Source organism: Hordeum vulgare, chromosome 7H, assembly GCF_904849725.1.
Source record: "Hordeum vulgare subsp. vulgare chromosome 7H, MorexV3_pseudomolecules_assembly, whole genome shotgun sequence".
Lineage (NCBI taxonomy): Eukaryota > Viridiplantae > Streptophyta > Magnoliopsida > Poales > Poaceae > Hordeum > Hordeum vulgare.
In genome coordinates this window covers 505,109,088-505,135,184 of record NC_058524.1, presented here as the reverse complement: position 1 = coordinate 505,135,184, position 26,097 = coordinate 505,109,088, and the positions used below count along the sequence as shown (strand labels likewise).

Below are 26,097 nucleotides of genomic sequence, written 5' to 3'. Positions count from 1 at the left end.
TTACCTGTCCAGTATTTCTAATGGTGATGACAAACATGGGAGTGTGGTGCACGTGTGTATATGTGTGCACATGGTGATGTGCAAGTGTTTGTGTGGAGATGCTAGCATAAGCATGTGCTTGTAGATGCATGAAGTGGAGTTACTAGTGTAGGTTGTGTTATATTTGCAGGCTTGCAAGCTCAATGGTTTGTTAGTTTGCTGCACTATATTTCTTGTGTAGTGATTTTATAAGATTTAGAGGAGTGTGATTGTGTGTGTAGATGGTCTCTCCCTCACCACATATATTTTGGTATGTGTGATCTTGTTCTAGTGATGATTGCTATGATAACATGTGTAGGTATGTGTTTTGATCAAGAGCATGATCTGGTTGTGGGTTATGTGGAGTAGATGTGTGTGTGATAAGCATCCCACCTTTGCAAGCAAACTATGCACCTTCACACGACCATATGTGAGAGGGCATGGTGTTTTGTGTGTGTGGATAGCTAGGTAGAGGTGCTTGTGATGTTGATGTCTTATGACACACATACATGGGGTCAAAACCCTAATGTAACCATTGGTGTTGTGCACATGAACAAGCATCCATGTAGGAACTGATCTAGTGAATGCACATGAATGTTGCACTATTCACTATATAGCAATCTATGTTGTTTTTCCTTCCTAGTTTGTGATCACTTGTTCCAAGCAAGTGCATACATATTATATATGATTTTGAGGTAGAATATCCCAAGGAATACATTGGTGAACTTAGTTTTTCCATTGGAACATTTTATGGAGATGGCATATTTCATTTTTCTTGTATGTTTAGAGCTTGGTTCCATGAGTTGTGGTGTGCTCTTGTGTTTGATTCTTGGTTGTGGTAGTAGAGGGTGACCCACTCTACCACATGTTGGTTTCAATTCATGATTAGGAATACATATGTACAAGTTGTGCCCAATCAAAGTAGGCTTGTGGCTGAAATTCCAGATTAGTGAAAATCTGAGATTTTCACTAAGTCTGAGAATCTGTTTATATTTTCTTCTCCTGTTGATGAGGTTGTGCAGGTCAATGTGTTGTGATCTAGCCTTAGCTTTCAACTGGAAATTTGGATCTCATATGTTTTTCTAGCTCCCTGTAAAATTTCATTCCATTTGGAGTCCTGTAGATTATGTTTTGGCTGCTGCCAAAATGCTTCAGAGCAAAGATAGATAGTGAGAATCTGGAATTTTCACTAAGTCCCTGAAATCTGATATTTTTAGGCAAGTTTGCAGGCTTGTATCTTTCTGTGTTTAATTCATTTTTGTGTGATTCTTGCTTGTGCTTGTAGTACTCTTGGTTATCTACAGAGACATATATTATTTCTCATATTTGGGTGGTTGTAGATGCTTTGCATGTAGCTCACAAAGTGCGATGATGCAGTTTATGGCAGATTGTGTAGTTTTGTCATTTTGATGTTTGTGAGTGATTAGTTGATGTTGTGGGGTTCTTATTTGCCCCACCCCATCCATGTTGGTTAGTTTTATGTCTTGGCTACCTGGAAATACCGGAGTTGTGCCATTTGAGTGTGTGGTGATGATTTTGACATGTAGGGCTTCATATCTTGTTTCGTTGATTCCCGTTGATCCGTAGCTCCGATTGTAATGTTCTTTATATGCTTTTGCATCGCCTTCTCGAGACGCACCTGATCATGTCATTCTCATGCATGTCAAAATATCTTAGGATGCAGTTCTGTCCAGGAACATGTATTTACTCCTTATGCTTGTGCTAGTGATAGTAATAGTGATGCATGCTCATATTCATCTCATGCATCATGTGCTTGTTGCATCTTGAGGTGATGTTCCTCATTGGATGTTATTCTTATGTTGGGTAGCACCGGGATCGGAAAACAAATACGTGGATTCGGAAGAGTACGTGCAGGACGAACAAGAACCATTCCAAGCTGAGGATATCACACGCAAGATGATATGACCTTGATTCCATCTCTAGACTTGTTATGCTAGATTACGTTTCCTTTGTCATATGCTCGCTGCCTACCACCGAAATATTTTCCTCTTGATATGCCATGAAACCAAACACTTACCCCTTCCTAGCAAACTTGAATGGCTAAGTAGGCTTTGCTCAGCTACTAATTAGCGTTGCTAGATGCAGGTGCTTTGACTCATGTGACAACATGAGCTTGATATCATTATCTTAAATTCTGTTATTTAATTAATGCACCTATATAATTGGTAAATAATGGAAGGCCTAGCCTTTTGCCGGGTGCTTTGTTCCGTTATTGCCGCCATAGTTACCGACTACCGGTGTTTGATTCCATATTGATCGCTCCTAACACGTTCGGGGTTGTTATGGGGACCCCCTCGATAAATCGCGTAGTGTTAAGACTTGTCCAGCAAGACCCAACATTGGTGTCAACTTGCTAATCACTTAATAATAATCAGCATAGGGAATAGCTACCCCGAGGAATTTAATCAACAACCCGGGCCAGTGCTCCTCATGAGTGTTGGTCCAAACTAGAGTCGTGTGCGGGGCCAACCCGGGGCAATTCGGGACATGTCTATCAGGCCACTGTACGTTGTGCTCATCCGGCGTGTCCTGAGACTGAGATACGCGTCTCTTATCAGGGTCGTCGACGCGTCGGGAGATCCTACTAGTCTTGTCTTACCTTAGCGATATATCTTGCGTATAGGAATCCCAGTGAAGCTTTGGTTCTCCCCAGAGTTGAGGTTTTCCTCTAAGGAATCCGACGAGATCACGAGATTCGTGATAGAGGATTACTTTGCGGCCTGTGTACGTTTGTGATGGACTAGTTGGAGCATCCCTGCAGGGTTTAATCTTTCGGAAAGTCGTGCCCGCGGTTATGTGGCAACTTGGAATATTTTGTTAACATCCGGTATTAGATAACTTAAACAAAAGCTAATAAAATTGCGAACCGTGTGCGTAACCGTGACTGTCCCCTCGAAGATCTCTCTTCGATCGGGAACACGGTGGGGTTATGTTCGATGTAGGTAGGTGTTCAGGATCACTTAGTGATCAAGTATAATCGACCGCTAGCATAGACCACCTTCATTATGTTCTACGTAAGATAGCCACCAAATCAAGCTTAGGATGCTGCAACCTTAAACACTCCACCTATCCAACCTATTAACTTGACTAGTTATGGCACCAAGGTCTTAGATTGCTGAGTCCCCGTGGCTCATGGATTCCTCCACAATACCAATAGGTTCAGGTACCCCAGAGACAGGTGATCCCGACGGCACGCAGCTGGCGTGGCAGTACGATGAGGAGACCGACCGCGTGTATGTGAACTATCCAGAAGATTGAGGCGTGGTCGTGATCATGGGCCAGCAGGCAGGGTAGCATAGCCTTTTCTCATGTTTGTAGTCCATAGCGGAACTACTTTGGTTGTATGCGTGATGTACTCTGATATATTTATGAGATGGCAATTGAATCCCTAATTGTCATTCTGTTATTATTTATGTATGTGCGATGATACCTTGTTTGCGAGATGCTTAGATGCGCTCCTTTCCAATTCGGGGCCTCGATCCCCAGATCAGAAAGGACCGCATCTTAGTCGTTTCACGGATGCTTGCGGGAGGGGTTAATCATAAGTGGGATGCTTGTCCAAGTAAGGTCAGTACCCAAGCGCCGGTCCACCCACATATCAAACTATCAAAGTAACGAACGCAAATCATATGAACATGATGAAACTAGCATGACAGAAATTCCCATGTGTCCGCGGGAGCGTTTTTCCTCCTATAAGACTTTGTCCAGGCTTGTCCCTTGCTACAAAAGGGATTGGGCCACATTGCTGCACCGTTGCTACTTTTGTTACTTATTGCTTGCTACGAATCATCTCACCACACAATCACTTGTTACCGACAATTTCAGTGCGTGCAGATTCTTCCTTGCTCAAAACCACTTGTCCGATCCTTCTGCTCCTCGTTGGGTTTGACACTCTTACTTATCGAAAGTACTACGATTGACCCCCTATACTTGTGGGTCATCATCAGTCTTATTATCTGATGACTTATCTTCATGCTCACATGCTACGCCTTGCTTCCATTTATAACTATCAAATGTTTTATGTAGCAAGGATTGCTTAGTCTATAAAATCTAGGGGGAGTGCTCTTTCCTTGGCTGTGTGTTGGTATGCACACACCCAGGGGGAGCTTGTCCCTAATTTGTAGATTTTGGGGTTTGCATATGCCTTCTCTAGATCCTTTATGTGCAAATCATGTATTGTCATCAATCCACCAAAAAGGGGGAGATTGTTAGGGCATATTTCTCCTTAAGTGGTTTTAGTGATTGATGACAATGTCTGTGCGGACTAATCGTGTACATTGAGCATTTTAGATAATTCATATCTAGGCACAAGACGATTCAATGCCCCTCAGAATCTCTCGAAGACGGTTTCTTTCTACGTTTCTCTTTGGTGGTTTTGAGTCGTAGGAAAGCCATACTATTAAGAGGGGGTCCACGTCACAAAGGTGTGGGTGGAATCATCACGTACACTTAGTGCACCACCTTTTCTTTGGCCACGATGGAGCTCCATGCCCATATTTACTGTCTATGCAAAAGACTACCGCTCGTATAGCGGTAGTACTGCTCCAAGAGCGGTACTACCGCCCTCAGTGCGGTAGTAATTTTTTACTACTGCTCCAAGAGCGGTACTACCGCCCTCAGTGCGGTAGTAATTTTTTACTACCGCTCCGAAGGACTTTTTCACATACTCCCCCCCCCCCCCCGCAGTAGTAGGCACATTAGTAATTTATTACTACCGTGGTTGGTGAGGTGCAAAGCGGTAGTGCTGCTCTTAGGAGCGGTAGTACCGCTTGTCTACTGAAGTGGTTAGTGCGTAATGGTTGGATGTGAGCCCCCCACTATATAAGGGTATCTTCTTCTTCGAGGAGCGTACCTTCAACCTCTCCAACCTCCATTGTTGCTCCATAAGCTTACTTTCGCCCGATTTCTCTCCCTAGCCAATCAAACTTGTTGATTTTCTAGGGATTGCTTGAGAGGGCCTTGACCTACACTTCCACCAAGAGATATTTGATTCCCCCACTAATCCCTTGCGGATCTTGTTACTCTTGGGTGTTTGAGCACCCTAGACGGGTGAGGTCACCTCGGAGCCACATGCCATTGTGGTGAAGCTTCGTGGTCTAGTTGGGAGCCTCCAAGCTTTGTGTGGAGATAGCCCCAACCTTGTTCGTAAAGGTCCAGTCACCGCCTTCAAGGGCACCAATAGTGGATTCACGGCACCTCACATTTGTGTGAGGGCGTGAGGAGAATATGGTGGCCCTAGTGGCTTCTTGGGGAGCATTGTGCCTCCACGCCGCTCCAACGGAGACGTACTTCGTGTCAAAGGGAAGGAACTTCGGTAACACATCCTCGTCTCCACCGGTTCCACTTGCGGTTATCTCTTACCTTTACTTTCTACTTGTTGTAGTTGTGGCGTATTCTTTGCTTGCACGTATTATCATTGTACTTAGCATCATATTGGTTGCTCGCCTAGTTGTTCATATAGAGAACCTTTTGTTGCTAACGTTAATTTGTTAAGACAAGCTAAAAATTGGTAGTTGCCTATTCAACCCCCCTCTAGTCAACCATATCGATCCTTTCAAGTATGATGATCATCATTATTAGGGCATTGTGCCAGTGAGGAAAGGATGATGGAGACAATGAATCCCTCACAGGACGGGATGAGACTCCGGACAAAAAAAAAAAGAAAAAAAATGATAAATAAGGAAAAGAAAAAATAGAAAGAAAAAGGGAGAAAGAAAAATAGAAAGAAAAAATATGAATAAATGAGAGAAAAAAGAAGGGTTGGTGCTACTACCTCTTATTCCATACTTATGCCTCAAAGTGGCACCATGTTATTCATATAGAGAGTCTCTTTGTTTGTCACTTCCATATGCTAGTTGGAATTTTTCATTATAGAACTTGGCTTACATATTTCGATGCCGGGCTTCCTCAAATGCCTGAGGTCTTCATGAGCGAGCAAGTTGGATGCACACCCACTTAGCTTCATTTGAGATTTCATACACTTATAGCTCTAGTGCATACGTTGCATGGCAATCCCTACTCCTCACATTGATATCTATTGATAGGCATCTCCATAGCCCATTGATACGCCTAGTTGATGCGAGACTTTATTCTCCACTTTCACCCCTTTAAAACCTACCACCATATTATATTCCACCCTTATGCTATATCCATGATTCAGGCTCGCATATTGCACAATTAATAAAAAGATGAAGCGTGTTAAAAAGTACAATCCAATTGCCTCACTTGAAACCGTGGTGCTTAACATTTGTATTTATGTGGTGAGGACGGAGCCATGCTATATTTATATGATAGAATGAATAGGGGGTGAGCATTCTTTAAGGATCGTATGCTTTGAAACTTGATGATTGTGTTGCTTGTGTTTATAAGCATTGATGTGTTGATATTTGTTAACTCATCATTTCTCAATGATCAAACCGGCAATAGATTACATGTTGGGTAGCATGTCACATCAAAAAATCTATTTTTATCATTAACCTACTCAAGGACGAGCAGGAATTAAGCTTGGGGATGATGATACGTCTCCAACGTATCTATAATTTTTTATTGTTCCATGCTATTATATTATCTTTTGAGGATAATTTTTGGGTATTTATAAATTAATTTATATTATTTTTGAGCACTAACCTATTGATCCAGCGCCCAGTGCGAGTTGTTGTTTTCTACGTGTTTTTAGCTTTTCATTCCAAATCCAAATGAAGGCCAATTGCCATGAAAATTTTTGGTGATTTTTTGCGGACCAAAAGAAGACCTAGAAGCTTAGGGATGAGGCCAGAGGCCTCACAGGAGGAGCACCACACAACAGGGCGTGCCGAGGGGGGTGGTCGTGCCTTGTTGCCTCGTGCTCCCCTCTGCTGCCTCCTGGCATACGTCCTTGTCCTATAAACTCACATTAATCCCAAAAACCCTAGAGAGCACCCCGAAACACCTTTTCCACTTCCGCAAGTCTTTATTCTGCCGTGAGGCCATCTGGAGCCCTTTTCCGATACCTTGCCCTGGGGGAATCGATCATGGAGGGCCTCTACATCAACCTTGTTGCTCCCATGGTGATGTGTGAGTAGTTCACCACATACCTATGGGTCCGTAGTTAGTACCTAGATAACTATCTATCTCTCTCTTTCTCTCTCTCTCTCTCTCTATCTCTCTCTCTCTCTTGATCTTCAATACAATGATCATCGCATCTTCACTTTGATCTATCTGATGTAACTCTTTTGTGCGGTGCGTTTGTTGGGATCCGATGAATTATGGGTTTATGTTCAGATTATTCGTGATAAATATTTGAGTATTCTCTGAATTCTAAATATGATTCTTATGTGCATGATCTTCAAAGCTTTGTAAATCTCTCTGATTTATTGATTTGCTTTGGCCAAGTAGATTGATCTTTCTTTAGTGAGAGAGGTGCGTTGTAGTGGGTTCAATCTGACATATTTCTATATCCCAGTGAAATAGTAGGGGACAAGATACGTCTTTGTATTGTTGCCACTAAGGATAAAACAATGGGGTTAATTCATATTAATTGAGTTCTCTTTGTCTACATCATGTCATCTTTCTCCAAGCATTACTCTGTTTTACTTAATACTCTAGATGCATGCTAGATAGTGGTCGATGGGTGGAGTAATAGGAATAGGTGCAGGTAGGAGTTGTACTATTTGCTTATAGACGTGATGCCTATATACACATGATCATTGCCATGAATATCGCATAACTATCGGCTTTTCTATCAATTTCCCAACAGTAATTTGTTTACCACTTTATGCTTGCTTCCATGAGAGATGCCACTAGGGAACACTATGGCCCTCGGATTTATTCATTTATAAATTTACAAGCGGTACAATTTCCTCGCTTCCTTTAATTACTTGTTATTTACTTTTCACTTTGCAACTTTCAATTGCACGACTTACTTGCTTGCAAATAACAAGACAAGGGGATTGACAATCCTCTTGCCCGCGTTGGGTGCAAGTGTTTGTTTTGTTTGTGTGGAGTTGCTGAAAACGGGGTTGGGTTGTTACTCCTATTGGTTCAATAAACCTTTGTTCTTTGTTGAAGTAAATACTTATGTATATTGTGTTGCATCACCCATTCCTCTTCACGGAAAACCCAACACAGATCACAAGCATCAAAGTGGTGGGGAGAAAACTGAATGCAAGATGGAATCTTAGGTTCTTTTGAAGTAAGTATAGGAATAAATACACTCAAACACCCGCGTCACGCTCGCCTAGGCGACACGGGGGCGACTCCTGAAACCCATAGAAACGCCCGCGTCACTCTCGCCTGGGCGAACACGGGTGACTCCCAAAACCGACCATCACATGCCTCTTCTCCTCCCCTCCCCATGCCATTGCCGAATGAAGCCGTCGACCATAGATTGCATGGCCGACGGTGGCGGTGGGACTCATTCTTGTGGCTCCCCAGGGCTATGGTGGCGGTTCCTGTGGGATTCGGTGGTGCTCTATGTCCACGACAGCTACGGCCTCGAGGCAGCCTGCGGTGGCGGGGCTCGGCGAGTGGTGGCGTGATGTGGCGGTGGGGCTTGGTTGTGCGCCAGTTCGATTCTGCATCGATGTTGGTTGTGGCTCCCTTGCCTCTGTATGTGCGTGTTCCAGTTCTGATCTGAAGACCACGAGGCTTAGAAGGGAGGTTGCACATGCTTGCACAATGAAGGCGGTCCTAGGGTTCTTCTAGCGTCAAGACGGTGTTCTGCTTGATGTCCTCCCTCATTGATCTTGCGAGTTAAGGAAGGCTCCACCAGAGGTCTCCATTGGGTGCTTGGCGCCTGCAGATTGCCGGATCTGATGGAATTCGGTCATGAACGCCCTATTTTAGCTCGTGTAGCTTTAGGAGAGTGTGATGCGAAGCTTCTTTATTTGTTAACATTATGGGACATGTCAGTATTTTGATTTACATGATGAAGGAAATGTTGGTGAACGTCATGGTGGTTGAGATATGATGCCTAGTAATAGCGGATCGAGTCTTCGAGGTGATGAGGACTTTGCTTGGTGATTCATGACTTGTAGCAGCGACATCGTCAAGAGGAGGCAGCAACACAAGAGGAGTACATTGTCTTCACTTTTAGGGTGAAAACCTAAGGTCTAACCTTAAAAATTGGTTGTGCCTCGTAGTGGCCTTGTTGAAGGCATTGTTTTAAGAGTGCAGATTCTCTCCAGGGTGAAAACCTCATATAGATGATCGGGGGACGATTGTGCTTGTGCATTGTTTTCTTCTTGGAGGCGCCGCTTTTGAATAATTTGAACTTTGGGTGTTGTCTTCATGGTGGTTTGTGCTACACTTACTAGGAATTGATCACTGTAGCGGGTTCTTTTCTTCTTCTTCTTCTTCTTCATTTTGTGTATGGGATGTGTGCATCCATGATGTCTATAGGACATTTCGTTATTGCAAAGGTTGGGTGTAATTTGTATCTACGTGATATTACTATATTCCTTTTTTTGAAAAAATGAAGAACCAATCACTTTTGACGTATTTTCCCCGAAAACATAAAGCTTTGCTATGGCTAGGATGGCTAGGACTTCGAGGGGATCCGTCTTCTGGCGCCATTCTCTGACGGCTTCCCCCCACCGGCGACTTGTCGATCATTGGTGGTGACTTAGACCGGGGACGCATGCATGAATTGTGTAGGTTTATGTTTTAGGGCCCTCGTGGCTTACTTTATAGCCGTTCAACATCATGAATTCAAAAAGGGAGATGATAAATCCGCATAATGAAGCTTTAGATCCTTCCTTTACATGGCGTTCTGCTCCTTAATGGACGATAGATTTGGTTACTAGTCTATTCGAGTAGGGATGGTGTTGTGGCGACAGCATCCCTGTGGTGGACTTGTGTCCTCTGGCTTTGTTGCTGCAATGAAGTTTGCTCTAGTATCTATGTAGAGCTAGGGAGGTAATGCAAGATAGGATGTAGATAATGATATGCATTGGAGGAAACTGGAAGACAATGGATCATGTGTTGAGTTCGTGATTTGCAGCTGGCAAGTGTGGTTTCCTACTATGACATCGTCATCTAGCGGGCATGCAATAGTTGGAGTTTGATGGTGTGTCGGGGAAGCTACTCTAGCCAGATTATTTAAACGACACTAGTTTCGTCTTTGGTAAGATTCTTTGGAGGTCAGAAGAATTGCATATCAACGATGGAGCCGCGACGAGCTCGAACAAAGAGGTGACCGTCACATTTTACTTCAGTGGTTGAAGCAGTAGTTCCATAGGTAGGTGATGGGCGTTGGCGTCAGTCTTAGAATATTCTTTGGTCTTTATTATAATTTTTCTTCTTGGTTTATGGTCCTTTGTGCAAAGACTAGGGTTTTGTTGTCTTTCTAGTTTTTTCATGTAGATGTTTAGGTGGCTTGTAACTTAAGACACGTATTGTCGTAAATAAAAGAACCAATCATTTTTGAGGCCGTGGATCTCACATTATTTATCTTGGCCTCCACATCTTCGCCTCGGCAATGACTCTAAACATATCTTGCTTTGGAGTTTAAAAAATGAGCCTTAAAACACAAAGGCTTATGGACTGGTTTCTAACAACTTTCACCCGTTCCAATTCAAGTAACAAAAATGTGTCAAGCTTATTATGATAAAGTATTGTTAGAGTGTGAGTGAACTATGACTTAAGCTCCCAGCTAGAATAAAAAGAGTCACATTTACAAGTATTGAAAGACAAGTTGCATTGAATTTTTAATGTGGTGTAAGTGGCGGAGCCAGGAAAATTAGATGAGGGGCCACTTGTTGGCTCATCACATCACACCATTTTAGCAACAGTTAATCAAATTTTTACATGCATATTAGCCTAAGTTCAGAGATGTTAGGGGGGTTCAGGGCCCCTGCTGGCCCCCTGTTCCTGCCACTGTGTGGTGTTCACATATTTCACTTAAGGATGACGGCGAGCATGCGGCTACCGATGCAAACATACATGTTGTGGGGGGTTCCTTGTCGACATCAGGTAGGGTGGCATCTACTTCTATTCATAGAGTTGACAACGGGTAAACTACCCTATGTACATGGTAGAAACACACATGAATCCTAATAAACACAGTCAAACCAAAGTAAAACAACATGAAAAGATATAACTAAAACGGTATTATGTCTCCAAAAACATTAGGCATGTACTTCATACATAGGAATTCTAAAAAGATATCTATGAACATTGTATACGACAATTGAGGCATTCTTCTCACTCGGCCATTCTGGGACAATTGCTCCTTGATGAAGTTGAATATGTGTGTGATCGTAGAAGATGGGCCTCACATGAGGCATTTTTCTCACTCGATCATTCTGGGTTGTTTGGTGGTTGGGTCACAAAGTAATTATAGAATTATAGTAAAACCAAAAAAATTCATATCCACGTAAAGGCAACTTTTTGAGTTTTTGTGTAAGAGAATCGTCTTCATTTTGTTTTGCAAAGATTTTCACATTTCCTCGCCATTTTCGTTTTCCCAAAATGCAGAAAGTAGTATTTGGACGCAACTCGGGAAAAAGGAGTATTTTGACGTGAATGTGGTTAAGTCCTATTATCTCGATAAAGAATGGTATGAATTGCCAGATTAGGCAAGGCGTGCTTACAACCGTAGGATAAATCCTCCCATCCCTATGCCTTTGAAAGTTTGAACGAGTCCACGTGCCTGCCTTCGGTACTTTTCAAACGACCCCACACCTCTCACCAAACTCCCGGTTGCCACATCGACTCGATCCTCTCCAGCCTCCACAACCCACATACATACGCGCGCGCACCCGCCCCTCATGGCGGCGCCAGTCAGAGACAGAGTACAAAAACGGCCATGAACCTTGGAGCCAGCGGCCTCCTAAGGTGAGACCGTGAGAGGGACGCCCGCACGGTGCGGTCGCGGTGCCTATGGACTCCGTCTTCGCGCTCGCGGCGGTGCCCCGGGCTCTCGTCCTGGAGCGCGCGGCGGCGCGCGTCCCCGGCTGCCTCTACCTCTGCCTCTGGGCGCCGGTGACCGCCCAGCTCCCATCCAGGTCCGTTCGTCGCGCCGCGGCGCCGTTGGTCTTCTCGAGTCTCTCTGTCCTTTGCTTGCTCTTCACGGCGTAGTTTGCTGTGGTGCTCCTCGCCAGCCATTTGTTCTGCTTGGACGCGTGGATCGCCGGCGGCGGCGGCGGTGCTCGCGCACGGGCGGGCTTCGAGGCGTACCGGGGGGCGCTCTGCGCCGTCGTAAGCGGGTACGCATTGCAGTGCACAGCTCGGTCCTCAGCTTCTTTGAGACCCGTATATTCTGTCTGACGGTGGCCGGTCGAGCATGCAGGTGCGTGCCCGGGTGGGCGTACAGGGAGGGCCGCGCCTACATGGAGCTGCCGGAGCCGGACCTGACGTCGTCGGCGTCGCTGCAGGTGCAGCAGCAGTTCTACCATGTCAGTCAGCGCCCACGAATACTTCTCTTCGTCTTGCACACTATCGATTGCGATAGTCCGGTCTGTGTTTGAACTTTGAAGCTGATGGCTGACCTTTGCTCGTTGCTCTTTGTTTGTTCGTGCAGGAAGCCGGCACGAAGGTACGTACATGAACGGCGACGCCTCGTTGTTTTTTACTATCTTTTACGCATTGCGTCAACGGGGCATGGGTTGAGCTGATGATCGCGCGCGGCAGATGGCGGTGTTCATGGGATGCGAGAGCGGCGAGATCGAGATCGGTCTGTCGACTACATCGGTGGCAGCGGCGGCCGTGGCGGATCACGTGCACCAGTCGTTCCTGGAGGACCTCCTCCAGCTGCCGCCGGCAGGGCTGTCGTCCTCGTCCTCCCCCGTGCCGTCGCTCTCCATCGGGAGCCCGGAGTACTCCTCTCTCATTCGCGCAATGGCGACGCCGGCAGCAACGGCGGGCGAGCCATCCACGCAGCCACTGCTGATGCATGCGTCGTCGCTGCCCGGCTTGCTCGCGCCGATCGTCGAAGCCAACGACTACGCCTTAATGGCGCAGGCAATGCTCGCGGCCATCCCCTCCCCCGGTGCGTCGACCACCTCCACGCCGCCGCCTCCGCCGTGTCCTCCCTGGCTGGCCAGCCACCGCTCGCAGCGGTCATCGCCGCGGCGGACGACGGCGTTCAAACCGTATCGCGCGGCGCTCTCGCCAAGGGCGCGGCCGCGGCCAGGCGCGCCGGGGCAGAGGATGATCAAGACATGCATGTCGCTCCTGGCAAGCGTGCACATGTCAATGCGCAACCAGCCGGAGCTCGCCGGCGCGCACCACGAGCCACCGCCGTCCAGCACCAGCCAGCTGCACCACGTGATCTCGGAGCGGCGCCGGCGCGAGCGGCTCAACGACAGCTTCCAGACCCTCAGAGCTCTGCTCCCTCCCGGGTCCAAGGTACGAACGACTCCAAACCAAAGATCATCTCGCCATGGATGCAAGATTCACAGCAACATCTCATCGTGATCGTTCATTCCTTCTGCAGAAAGACAAGGCCAACGTCCTTGCGAGCACGACAGAGTACATGGCCAAGCTGGTGTCCCAGGTGACCCAGCTCCGAGAGAGGAACCTGCAGCTCGAGGCGGAGCTCGGCCTGAACCCAAGCGCAAGCGATATCAATAACCCCTCGGGGAAAACAGTGGAGGTCGAGGTGACCACCGGGGCGTCGACGTCGACATCGACATCATCGACGACGCCGAGTCAGCAGCCGCGGGAGGTGGGCGTGCGGGTGACGGTGCGGGCGGAGTGCGACATGTCGGACATGCTGGTCTCGCTGCTCGCACGGCTGAAGGACGCCGGGGGTTTCATGGTGGTGGCCGCGGAGGCGAGGCAACAGAGCAGCGCGCTTGCACGGGCCAGCCTGACATTGCGGATGACGGTAACAGTTTTCCTCCATCCCATTTATTTGCAAAACCATATGGTCGCATGTTTGCACTAGTGGGTTCAACGAACATTCTACTCTGATTTCAAATCGGGAGGTTAATCGTACTCTCTCGCAAGTCGACAGATAAGTCACACTTATCAAATAGGACATTTTGAATTTTGCATAGCCTTTGGTGAACAACTTCGATTTTTTTTTTTACCATGTGCGTGGAATATAATTTAAAAATAAAATAAAAATCAAGACAAATAAAGTGATGTGCAGTTTGTAGGTAACAAACTATTTTTGGGATGGAGTTATAATATAAACCATGTATTCTTAAAGGTGGGGTATAACAAGCCATGTGAAGTGACACTTCACGGCAGGCGGTTTATGTTATAATCCACCAAATTTAATCTAACATTACAAAATTATATTGTTGGATTCCTATTTGAAAGAAATCTAGGATGGTATAATTATTTGACGCATACTCCCTTCCTTCCGGTAAAAAGGACTAATTCAACAATCTCTCCAATTAAGACCGATGATGAGTGGTGGAATGAATTTCATAGTAGTTTGCAAAAGTATTCAATTTGTATGCTCGTTTTCCTCAAAAAAAAAATCATGTTTGTTTGCTTATTAATTTAACTTAACTGCAATGCATGCATGTGTGGCCAAAGCAGGAATTTAACATGTATCAGTGAGGTTGATAAAAATAGGACTCACAAATATTAAAAGCAGAAATTTTGAGATATGGTCTTCTTGTAGGTCTAGCATTATTGATGGTCTTCAGACCGGAAAGACAGGAGTACACCACATTTTATTACTCAAAAACTTGGTCAAAGTTATATTTCAGAAAACACCCAGAGGAAATATTAGTCTCTATTTTCCGGTTTATAAGGCCCACGTGTATTCCTAGATCGACATTTCAACCTATGTAATACGGTTTGTATATCGGAAAACATAACATTTGAATTTTCTAATGGTATACTTTTCTGACATTTAACTCGTATTATATTGGTGAAATTATGGATCTAGGAAAATGTGCGGCCCTTATACAAACATTTGGTGTGGGGTTGACTTGCTTTCATGCGAGAGAGAGAGAGAGAGTGAACATTAACATGATTCCCTTTCCCCCGCAAAAAAGAAAAAAGAAAAAAAAAGATTGACCTCAGCCAGACCATTGTACTGAAGATCCGAAGAATCTAGACTAGCAAGCGACTACGCTGAGAACCGGACATGGGTCAAAGTGTCAAACTAGCATTAAGTTAATAATCAAGTTGTTTGAATTGGTTTCAGCAGACACGACTCGCTTTTGACCAGTTAAGCAAAATACATATAGTTGAATATACCCCTACTTGAATTACACACGTTTCCAAGCTTTTAAGGTTCCATTGCCATGTGGCCACGAACATGACCAAGAAACTGGATGTGTGACCAAGTAAAGCAGCAGAGCCATCGTTCATCCTTCAGGCAATCTCTTGTCAGCCAGATCACGCTTTTCAGTACTACAAGTAAAATACTTTTTCAAACTGCGCTACAAATATAACCACGGTCTCGTTTTAGCCATCCGCCATGCATTCCTGGTTCGGTTTAAAAAATGCATGCTCGATGCGATCTCATCAAGAAAACATCTGCCGTAATTAGTTTCCTGATGCGTCCTCCCGACGCTGACAACGACAAAGTACTATAGATACATAGCGATCGAGGAGACCTGGCATGACTGGAAAGTGTGTGATTTAAACTGGATGCAGACGCGGTCAGGGTACTTACTTTACTGACGAAGCTTAACTCACCGGAGGCTGACGAACCTTTCAAATGCTGCTGTAGGAGGCTGGAGACGTCGTCGACGCGACACGGCTCGAGGAAGCTCTGACGAAGGTCGTCGAGGACGCGGTGATGAAGACGCCGCCGCCGCCGGTGGTGCCACCCCCGAGGTCGCCGTAGGTAGGATGCCAGCATTGACCGTGTCAGGGAGCCCGAGGAGGAGGCAGGAAAATGACTGTGTTTGGTGGCAATGGCGCCGTATGTTTCTCGTTCGTTCTCTCGTCTTTTATCCATGTAGTGCTGTTGAGCTTTGGTAGTTTTGGGTCAAGATTGAAGGCCCCTATTTATTTTAGTGTAACGTAGTCTTCAGCTTGATGATACTAGTTTATTTCTGTTTTACGGGAGTCAGCTTTGATAATTTATTTTTGTTTTGAGGGAATCAGCTTGATGATAGGTCTATTGATGGCCCAATGTTGCAGTTTTGACATGAAATGAATTGGTTTTTTGAATTTTCCTTTTTGCTTGGACAACGTCCTGCACAGTATACGAGCGACGATAGGTCTAGGGCTATAGGCACTGAAGAATTTTACTGGAAAGGAATAGCCTGGCGTCAAATTCAGGCCCTGGATGATGAAGCTCGGTGGTTCAGTGCCAACTACCAAGATGGTTTCCTGGCTGTGGCGGCTTCAACCATCCGTGCCTTTCCGCTGAGAGCTGTCATGATTCTAAAAGGGAAGGAACCAAAGTTCCAAGTAGCAGGAATTACAAAACAGACATATAACTGTAAACCATCCAACAAGCCGACGATGAAAGCCGTGTTGCCAGGAAAGACGGCACGACAAAAAACATCATGCTATACCTCTTCTTGGTAACCTTCAAGATGTATACAGGGCAAACTCTTTAAGCAGTTCTGTGTTTATTGGCTTCCCAGGAGAAAACAGTAACTGAAACCTCTATAGTATAGTTTGACGATGGGGATCCATGGGGATCTCCAGGTGCTGTCTCTCTTGTCATCACGGCGCTCTCAGCTTCCCTATTGCGTGCTCTTCTTGGAAACAAAGGCCTTATGACAGTATGTACAAGGTGACAAGAATTTCCCGTGATTCATACATACTAATATGATAGAACTGTAAACTATACATCCAGTGGATGTGCCCTTCAGGTTGAACACTTGTGGGTGGCAGAGGCTCCTTTAGCCTGGCTGGCTACCTAGCTGTATCAAGTCTTTCTGTGAGAGATTGGTAATCGAATCCGCGATTACACGTGCGCTCGACTTCATGTAGCCTCCTGAGCAGGGGGTGGGGCACGTGTATGTCATTCACAGGAGAGGAACAAAAAACACAAAATGCAGGAGAAGCCGCTCACCTGATGTCATCATGACAAGTGGAATGTTCTGATCTTTTGCAAATTTGAACACCTTCTCATCTCTAATCACCACACCTTCAGGGCTTATCTAGAATTTGGGGAGAAAGCATGCAGCAGCAATATAACGGTATAACACTGATTAGTGTAGGGAACAGAAGCAAAACAAAGGCAATAATATGCTGTTTATAAGTATTTATTGTTTATTATACTTCTGTGCCCAATGATTTTCCAGTTTGCTGTTGTGGCATTATGGGCAGAAAAATCTAGCTTAGGAAGAGAACTATTGAACTATACAAAAGTCATGTTGCAATTAGGCGTTCATGATTAAGTTCTGTAATCTTTAGGTTAATACCACTAGAAATATTGAGCAAGTTGCAGCTACATTCTCCACAGGGAGTTACTTATGGACCCGATCTTTGTCAAAATATTGAGTTGATTGATCAGAGAAGTACCTTCAAGTTACCCAATGGATCACCATCCAGGATGTCTGTCCCAGCATTATAAATAATAAGCTGGGGCTGGAATCTAGTTTGGGCGACCTGCAAACAACATGCCCCAAAAGGAACTCTAAATAGTGTTTGGTAAAACTAATTATATTTAAATTGTGAACAACAAGAATGAATGGTTACAAGGGAAGTGCCAACTGCTTTGAACTCATTATATATTATTTTCCCATTTCAAACGTCCATTTCAGTTGAACATGTGCAAATAACTTCATTCAATACCATGGATGCTTTTACATCACATTCTAAAGTAGTATATTAAAATTCACCTCTATGTCCAGTTTACATAAGTTTCAGAACACAAATCATGTGATATACTTCCTCCGTTCCAAAATAATTGAAGTTCTAGGATTTTGCAAAGTCAAACTTTTTTAGTTTAACCATGTCTATAGAAAAATACGCAAAGATCTATGATATCAAATATATATAATATGAAAATTTATTTTTTCGAGAAAACGCAGAGATGTGCGTTTCTTTGTATTGAAAAGAGGGAAAGTCAGTCTCTGAGGAGACGATTACAGCAGGTTACAAGTAGTTCAACGGACATCCCAGGATGGGGGCAAGACTACCCTAAGCCCCTTGTCCCCGGCTCTAGCCCAATACCTCATCTCATCTTTGATCCTATCCGAGAGCTCGGAGAGCGACGGAGTGACATGATCAAATACACACGCATTCCTATGTTTCCAGATCATCCATGGAACTAGCAGCGTGGTGGACCTCAGCGCCTTGCGGAGCGATGGTGGTGTGGCATCTCTCGCCCTTATCCACCAATCCTGAATGGAGATATCCTGCTCCGGCGTGGGGGCTGGTAAGCGCAGCCAGGAAAGAGCCTCGTGCCAGGCTTGCCGCGCGAAGGGGCAGGCCAGTAGCAGGTGGCGGATGGTCTCTGGCTCTTGGTCGCAAAGCAGGCAGCGGGCGTGATGTGGGAGGCCGCGGCGAGCAAGTCTGTCCGCGGTCCAGCATCGGTCCAGGCTCACAAGCCAGTGGAAGAACTTGACCTTCGGCGGAGCCCATCCCTTCCAGATTAACTGCCAGGAATGGCAAGTGAGGGATCCGTGGAAGGTTGCCTGATAATAGGATCGCGCCGAGTATTCGCCATTAGGCGTCCATTTCCAGACAAGCTTGTCTGGCTCAGCGGACAAAGTAGTGTGCGCGACGCGCTGCCATGTCGTCAGGTATTGGCCAATCTCTTGCAGCCCCACTACGCCGCGGATGTCTCGAGCCCAGGCATTGCCGGCGAGGCCTTCCGCCACCGTCCGCGCCCTTCTCCTGTTCTTGGGGATGCATAGGTACAGCAGGGGTGCTAGCTCGCGAATCGACTGCCCATGCAGCCAGCGGTCTTCCCAGAACAGCGCCGTGTGGCCATCACCTAGCACCATGAAGGTGGAGGCGTAGAAGAGGCCGAGCTCCTCACGGGAGAACTGCAGGTCCAGGCCTTGCCAGGCTCTGTCGGCGTCCGTCCTTGATAACCAGAGCCACCGCAGTCGGAGCGCGAGCCTTGTGCGCTCTAGATCTCGGATGCCCAGCCCTCCAAGCGCGAGTGGCCGACTGACCGTGCGCTAGTTAACGTGACAGTGTCCTCCCTATGCAGCCGCGCGACCGGCCCAAAGGAAGCCGCGCTGGATCTTCTCTAGTTGCTTCAGGGTCTTCTTCGGGGGCGCAAGGGCAAGCATCTGGTGGATTGGAATCGCGCTGAGGACCGATTTGACCAATGCCAACCTCCCAGCTTTGTTCATGAGCCATGCTTTCCATGTCGGGAGGCGGCCGGCCACAGAATCGACAAGCGGCTGCATCCGAGCCACAGTGGGTCGTCGTGATGGGCAAGTTTGCCGCCTGACAGCCCAGCGCCTCCAGCAAGGCAGCACTATCCTCGTCGCCATGCAGGGTCGTGGCCGAGCTCTTGCCATAGTTGACCTGCAGGCCCGATGCGGTCTCGAATATGCCTAGGATGCCCTTCACAGCGAGCACCTCATCCATCTCAGCATGGCAAAACAGCATCACGTCGTCGGCGTATGATGAAACGGCCGGAACAATACGACGGGGGTGCAGCAGCCGAAGTATGCCAGTCTGGAGCGCCCGGTGCATGAGGCGGCCCAGCGCGTCGACAGCCAGAACAAATAGCTGTGGTGATGTGGAGTCCTAATGAAGTAAATTTGGTTTCGTACATGCTGATATTTTTTTAGGTAGGCTTGGTCAAACTTAGTGAAGTTTGACTTAGGAAAATCCTAGAACTTCGGGTTTTTTTTTTAACAAGGGAGTATCATATATGGCACCTGACATAACATTTTTCACCTATTTCTCCCTAAGAATTGCAGTACATAGGACAACTTTATGTAGAAATGCAAATATTAGTGAGCACCCTATCTATAAGTGCAAAGGTACCTTCAGAGCCTTGTCAAGCTGATCCAAGTAATCATCTGTTTCTGTCCCACTCTGAAAATGCACAATAATGCACTCAACTCATATTTGAATTAGATGAAGAAAAATATGATCAACAGCTAGCAAAATCCAACTTACAACTAACTCGATTTTCTGATCAATATATCGCTTAGCAGCATAATCCTAAAATAAAGTTACATCAGTTCACATAGAACATAAGAAATAATACTAGTACTAATTACTAAATAAAACGGAATGATAATACACAATGACTGAAGTTAGAGCTGGTGACAATGACAACAGACTAATCTTCGGACAGTGGGTGTTATAGATATCATAGCAACACTAAAAATTGATTTGAAGTACACAGCTGCGACTACTATTTTTTAGTTCTGGTAAATGCCTGTTTGCACCATCTGAACTGGATGGTATCTTCCAAAACATGATGTAGAATATGCATTTATGGGGTAGGGAAGAAAACTTATGCTCATTACCAGGACACGGACAAAAATTCTAGATAAATAACCTCTACACCATAAGAAATGCTAAACCACATATTGCATAAGGGTAGTCAGAGGATAACCAGCAGCAGCAAAAAAAGCTTGACGTTCCGCAGGTGTAACAAGAATTCTAGACTGTGGTTCTTACAAAGGGATAAATTCCAGCATTGTACATGTCCAAAATGTAAACCCTTCCTGCAAGTGAAAATTGGCATCACTGTGTCATCGAAGTGAAAACAAAATGCATAGAAGAACAAAATATAGGACATACCATCATTAGCAAAATCCTTCTCATAACCATTTCCTTGGTGAGCATCCAGATCTATGATCATTACTCTGCAAGTATTTAAAAAGGAATAGGTGCTTATGAAGCTAAAATAGTTAGTAAGCAATGTACACATTGTTTTTTTTAGCACAGTACAGACGCAAGCTCTCATATACAAGCACATACACTCACCCCTATGAACACACACACGCACACCCTACCCTTATGAGCACCTCCGAGATACATCCTTGCATTCATTGGCCACACATGTACTACGTAACTAGCCAAGCAGCATAGAGTGCTTGCTAAGATGTGAACAAGCATAGCAATCTCCCTGGGAATAAAGCAAGATTGGCATGACAGTTGACATAGGATGCTTAACAACACAGATATTTCACAGAATATATTTACAGCCGTCAGGCAAGCACATACGTTGTATAAGCCAAACAAATACTCCCTCCGTCCAGAATTACTTGTCGCAAGAATGGATGTATCTAGATGTATTTTAGTTCTAGATACATCCATTTCTATCCATTCTTGCGACAAGTAATTCAGGACGGAGGGAGTAGTTTGCAGAGACTAAAGGAACACTCCATAGTTTATACAGTTAGAGTCCAGCTAGTATAGGTTTCTCACCTTGAAATATTCAGACGAACGAACGCAAACTGAATGCAGAGCGAAATATCACCGTACGCGCAAAATCCACCCCCTTCCTCCGCCGAACAATGGTGAAACCCTCCACCAACATTAATGGCCCATCCTCTCTCAAGTGCAAGTTTAGCTGATAAAATGGACCCACCCACCTATGGAAAAAGGAACTAGCTTACAGAGACTCCCTGGCAGTGGCACCCAAATTATGCACCTGGTACTTTCAGTACAGGTGGGAGCACCTAATCACAAGAGATCACCTGTTTTCGGAAGGGGTACAGTAGCCTTTGCTGTAGGAGCCAATTAGGTATGAGCGTTAACGGAGGAACCTGAGATAAAACATCTGGTTTAGCAAACCGTGCCATTGTAATTTGCTATCAATCAGGCCATCAAAATTCAGCTTCCTCTGAGAACCTAGTACCTCTACAATGGCTGCGACCCTGAAGCTGCTCCTGAGGCTGTTGAGGTATGCCTCTGTGTGAACCTGGCCAAGCAGAGCCATGGAATGATGGAACAAACTTAAAGGGGATCAGACAAAAATCAAAAGAAGAAGAAGAAACAGTATGAACCAAGTGAAAACAGATTGTCTCCTTTCCTACCACCAGTAGATCTTCCTGGGAAGCCTCCAATGGCTCCACCACCCGGTTCTTCTCCAGGTGGCCTTCTTTGGTGAGGAACCTGCATATGCGGCCCCATTTGGAGGAATCAAACGGGTGCCTGCACAGCACATGATGCGCGTAAGCCGTGGTCCGGTGCACGTGTATGCAGCTAGGCAAGGAAATGATGGAGAGGCGGGACGGGAAGCAAAGCAGCTCACATCTTCTCGATTCCGAGGAAGGCGATGTCGTACGCCGTCGAGTAGACCACCGGAGCCTGCCAAGCCAAGCAATCGCCAACCACGGATTAGCGGGTGATCGGGGTGACCGGAGGAGCATCTCCCGGCCGGACGACTGACCTTGGAGCCCGGCACGTCGAAGTAGAGCTTGCTGGAGAGGATACGGTTGCGGCGGAGGGCGTCCGCCGGCGTGCCCCCCGGCACGGCGGCGGCAGAGGAGGAGGACATCCCGGCCACCGGCCTGGACGAGAGGGCTCGCGCGGGGATGGAGAGGAGAGGGATGCTCTCGAGGGCTCTGGGCTGGGAGTTTGCGTTGTGTTGCCGCTTACCTTACCTCCCGCGGGGGCGGGGCAGAGGTACCAATGGCGATGGGGACTTCGGGAGAATCAGAATCATTCGGTGGCGTGGCGGTGCTGTGCTTTTTGCGCGAGAGCTTTTCTGAACTTAGATATTTGCATTGCTAGCCCTCCTTCTCATACTGACTGCACGGAATCTCTGGAGTTTGGAGCACACGAATGCAATTTACGCGGAAGAACGGTGGCTGAATGTAAAATATCCACCGCCGCCGAGGGGAAACTCGCTTTCGCTCCTCTCCGCCGCCGCTTCCATGGCGATCTCGAGGCTCCGAAGCCGCGCCGTCCCCCTCATCCCGCTCCTGCTCCTCGTCGTCCTCGCGCCTTCAATCTACTCCGGTGCGGCCCCGCGACGCCTTCCACCTCTCGATTCCTTCCAGCGCGCACACACACTGCGCGGTTTGCCCTCCTGACGATCCAATCTGGTGCCCCTTCTTGCAGTTTCCAGGCTGCGCTTGAGCTGGGAGCCGGAGAGGGCCCTTGACATGCCGCCTTCTGCTCTGCTGAAGCGTCCCGATCGCCTCGTACTCGGCCCGGCCGCCGGCCAGGGCCGCCCCGACCGCCTCCAGTGCCAAGGTTTCTCCTCCTCTTAGTTTCGGTTTCTCACATTGTGACCTGTGATCCTCATATGTACTGTAAGCTCTAACTGCATTGCACCAGTTTGAAGCAGCTCCAAGGAGATTAGGATACAAAAATAATACTGTTATCAGTGCTTAAAGATTGTACATGCTGTTATCAAGGTCTAGAATGCTCTGTGTATGCTTACTAGTGCCAGTTAGGCTGCAGGACACCACGTACGATTGTTCATGCTTCTGTAGCGTGAACAGAATCAGCATCTGTTGTGTATCTACTGACTACATTTTACCATTTCCTTCAGGACTTAAAGCTGTGAATAAGATAGGTGCATCAAGTGAACCTGGGGAACATGTTTCTTTTGTTACAGTATTCACAACATACAGTTCTGACCCAGCTGGGGCTGGCAAACGGTCATCCGATGCTCTAACTGTTGGAAAGCATTCTTATGGCAAGGAGGAGAGGTCCATGGCCATTCTTAACACTTTCATCAGCTTCATACAGGTGGATCTTCCTTTTCCTCTTGTTTGTGCTGGCAACTAACTTACTGACTATGAATATAATTCAATTTATTATCATGTTGGGAATAATTAATAATCAATGTCAGCTAAGAGAATACTGAGAGCAGTTCAATGGTAGTAGAGATAGAGAAGAAATTACAGTGAATACTGTAAAATAGAACACTGATACCACTGTGATTCCCCTCCTCCCTTTTTTATGTAGCATTTTTTGTAGCCTTCTGGCATATTAAATTGAATCCTCAAAAAGTAGAAGTAACACATGGTCTTCCTTCATAGTCGATTGCGTGGTTGTTTGTTTAACTTCTGATCTTATTTATAGAACTCTGTAGGTGTCAATGCCAAGAAGCGATGTGATAATATTGACTGATCCTAAATCAAAATTGTCAATAAATCAAGGGAGGGCGTCAATCCTGCCCATTGAGGGAAATTATTCTCGAGGCAACCTGATGCTTCAGAGGATCAAGTCCTACATTGTAAGTTTGTATGCTTCATGCAAACATGTTCCTGCATATGCTTTTTTGGAAGTACTGTTTGCGGATCTAGAAATATTACTGCATGCAACCATCTATGTGCGTTGTTTTCTTCAGAAGACTGATATGTTTGTCTTTCTGGTCCATATGTAGGCCTTTCTAGAGCTAAAACTTGAGGAGGTTCACTGTGTGAATTGTGTTCGTCATTTTGTTTTCACTGATTCTGATATGGCAGTGGTTGAGGATCTTGGACATATCTTCACGAGCTATCCTCATTGGCACCTTGCTCTTACGTTTCGTAATAACAAAGGCCAGCCCTTGAACTCTGGATTTGTAGCTGTCAGAGGGACCAGAGATGGCATCTCTAAGTAAGTGAACATCTATGAAGCAGATCTTGGTATGAAAACTTGGCATTGCATTAAATAATTCCTTCATTTGCTTTTAGGGCTATTGAATTCTTCAACGAAGTTCTTAAAGCATACAATCTAAAGTATATGAAGGCATCCCGCATGCTTGGTGATCAGTTAGCACTGGCATGGGTTGTGAAGTCTTACCTACCATCAGCCTTTGGGAATTTTTCTAGGCATGGAACATTTGCTGGTGAAATCAATGGAGCATCTGTTCTGTTTTTGCCTTGTGAAGTTTATAATTGGACTCCACCTGAGGGTGCTGGACAGTTTCACGGTATGCCCTTGGATCTTAAGGTACATCATTTTTATCCTACTCTTAAGAACTTATTTGATCCATGCCCTCCTCGCGATAAAATATAGTTTTTTTTAACCACTAGTTGCACAGTTAATACTATTATTAGTACACTGCTTTTCATTGTTGCCACTTGTCCAGCGGTACACTTGCTGATTTTGGGGGCCTGTTGATATATCCAGTATTTTTTTATTGAGTATGGTAACATGCCAAATCTGATATGATGTTCTTAGGTTGTCCATTTCAAAGGTTCAAGAAAGCGTTTGATGCTAGAGGCATGGGATTTCTACAATTCAACCTCTCAATTATCTGATATGTTGTGCCTAATCTTGAAGAGTGGCAGAACAAAATATGACTTCTGAACCTTCTGTTCCACAATGAAGTTACATCTGGTACTCTTTCTCTCCCTATAGACATCACAGGCTGGTCCAGCATTTTGTGCTTTATTTTCCTTCATCTTAGTTCATTCAGCACAATTAGGGCTTGTTCAGTTGCAAGAGTTTTGAAGGAGCTTGTTGAAAGGTTTAACCGGACAAGGCCTTGGTAGTCTTTGTTGACATTTTATTTTATGGAAGAAAAACAAAAGGATTTAGTTCATATTCACGAAGCCCTAGATTTTTGGGGCGGATTTCTGCTTTTGCTCAGCCCCTGCATGTGTAATGCTTTATGTATGGCTTTCTACGAAGCGTGCTTTGCTCTAAAACAAGCTTGTCTTCTTTTTACAGTTGATCGTCGATTCGTCGTTGAGCACCAGATATGTATCTGTATGGCACAAGCTCCAACTCTGCAGTTCTGAGCGACTAAAAGAATTCAAGCACCACATAAGGCAAATAGAGTCATCAGGAACTCAGGTTACACACAAAGAAAACGGGATGATCCAGACTGTGCGGAGGGTAGCTCGGCAATATGAGATTGGTGCCAAGACTCCCCGTGGAAGGTGGACCATTCATACACGATATTAGGTAGGAGTAGCAGGGTGATCATGTAGGAAATCGCCAGTTGTTTTGGTGATGTTTTTTGGTAGCTTTGTCACCCTTCACTGCTGATGCTGTAACAGTTTCTTGGTTGTGGCTGATGAGGTTACTCCAAAAAATTCGCTCTCAACAGGCTGTTATTGACAAATGATGGTGCCTTATTAAATGAGTGCTTATTGACGGTGTTTGTTCAGCTTATCGTTTAGTTTTTTTTTATGGTTTTGTACTGCGATTCAGTTTTCCAAAGAATCTTTAACCAACAAATCTAGTAATAGATTGTAAGAAAGCATAATATAATTGATATTTAACCAAGGAATGTGATGACACACTGTAATTTCGTTAAGATCATGCTAACTCCCATGGTAGCAAGACCATGCGAAGTTACAGTACTAACACCTCATGTTACAACAGACA

The 26,097-nt window shown here is 45.6% G+C and overlaps 3 protein-coding genes across 6 annotated transcripts; 2 read left to right on the top strand and 1 right to left on the bottom strand.

Moving 5' to 3' along the window:
• The first annotated feature begins 11,791 nt into the window (after window positions 1–11,791).
• LOC123407313 (putative transcription factor bHLH041) lies at window positions 11,792–16,087 on the top strand. Its single transcript, XM_045100419.1, has 7 exons — window positions 11,792–12,023; window positions 12,120–12,224; window positions 12,308–12,413; window positions 12,539–12,553; window positions 12,649–13,365; window positions 13,454–13,846; window positions 15,659–16,087. Exons 1-7 carry the CDS (start codon window positions 11,899–11,901, stop codon window positions 15,773–15,775), a joined length of 1,578 nt encoding a protein of 525 aa, XP_044956354.1. The 5' UTR covers window positions 11,792–11,898; the 3' UTR covers window positions 15,776–16,087.
• A 346-nt stretch (window positions 16,088–16,433) lies between these two features.
• LOC123407315 (histone deacetylase 2) lies at window positions 16,434–22,449 on the bottom strand. Of its 3 annotated transcripts, none has more exons than XM_045100421.1 (13): window positions 22,211–22,449; window positions 22,073–22,128; window positions 21,855–21,972; window positions 21,677–21,739; window positions 21,516–21,584; window positions 21,244–21,410; window positions 20,614–20,678; window positions 20,491–20,537; window positions 19,981–20,025; window positions 19,846–19,896; window positions 17,413–17,499; window positions 16,961–17,048; window positions 16,434–16,882 (listed from the first exon to the last, which is right to left on the bottom strand). In XM_045100421.1, exons 1-13 carry the CDS (start codon window positions 22,316–22,318, stop codon window positions 16,788–16,790), a joined length of 1,059 nt encoding a protein of 352 aa, XP_044956356.1. In that variant the 5' UTR covers window positions 22,319–22,449; the 3' UTR covers window positions 16,434–16,787. The 3 variants fall into 3 exon arrangements, with proteins under 3 accessions (XP_044956356.1, XP_044956357.1, XP_044956358.1); XM_045100422.1 differs by having other exon boundaries at window positions 21,855–21,933; XM_045100423.1 differs by lacking the exon at window positions 19,981–20,025.
• Window positions 22,450–22,577: 128 nt separating this feature from the next.
• Window positions 22,578–25,863, top strand: LOC123407314. Of its 2 annotated transcripts, none has more exons than XM_045100420.1 (8): window positions 22,578–22,782; window positions 22,885–23,019; window positions 23,321–23,520; window positions 23,867–24,010; window positions 24,161–24,375; window positions 24,453–24,711; window positions 24,943–25,101; window positions 25,435–25,863. In XM_045100420.1, exons 1-7 carry the CDS (start codon window positions 22,698–22,700, stop codon window positions 25,069–25,071), a joined length of 1,167 nt encoding a protein of 388 aa, XP_044956355.1. In that variant the 5' UTR covers window positions 22,578–22,697; the 3' UTR covers window positions 25,072–25,101; window positions 25,435–25,863. The 2 variants fall into 2 exon arrangements, 1 of the variants encoding a protein (XP_044956355.1); XR_006612583.1 differs by having other exon boundaries at window positions 24,453–24,691.
• The last annotated feature ends 234 nt before the right edge of the window (window positions 25,864–26,097 follow it).

Coding starts and splice junctions, on each gene's coding strand:
- LOC123407313 (XM_045100419.1), top strand. CDS start 11,899: ATGGACTCCGTCTTCGCGCTCGCGGCGGTGCCCCGGGCTCTCGTCCTG. Junction 12,024..12,119: donor ACCGCCCAGCTCCCATCCAG/GTCCGTTCGTCG, acceptor GCTCCTCGCCAG/CCATTTGTTCTGCTTGGACG. Junction 13,847..15,658: donor GCCTGACATTGCGGATGACG/GTAACAGTTTTC, acceptor ATGCTGCTGTAG/GAGGCTGGAGACGTCGTCGA.
- LOC123407315 (XM_045100421.1), bottom strand. CDS start 22,318: ATGTCCTCCTCCTCTGCCGCCGCCGTGCCGGGGGGCACGCCGGCGGAC. Junction 22,129..22,210: donor TCGACGTGCCGGGCTCCAAG/GTCAGTCGTCCG, acceptor TTGGCTTGGCAG/GCTCCGGTGGTCTACTCGAC. Junction 19,897..19,980: donor ATCAGAAAATCGAGTTAGTT/GTAAGTTGGATT, acceptor GTGCATTTTCAG/AGTGGGACAGAAACAGATGA.
- LOC123407314 (XM_045100420.1), top strand. CDS start 22,698: ATGGCGATCTCGAGGCTCCGAAGCCGCGCCGTCCCCCTCATCCCGCTC. Junction 23,020..23,320: donor CGACCGCCTCCAGTGCCAAG/GTTTCTCCTCCT, acceptor CATTTCCTTCAG/GACTTAAAGCTGTGAATAAG. Junction 24,712..24,942: donor GTATGCCCTTGGATCTTAAG/GTACATCATTTT, acceptor TGATGTTCTTAG/GTTGTCCATTTCAAAGGTTC.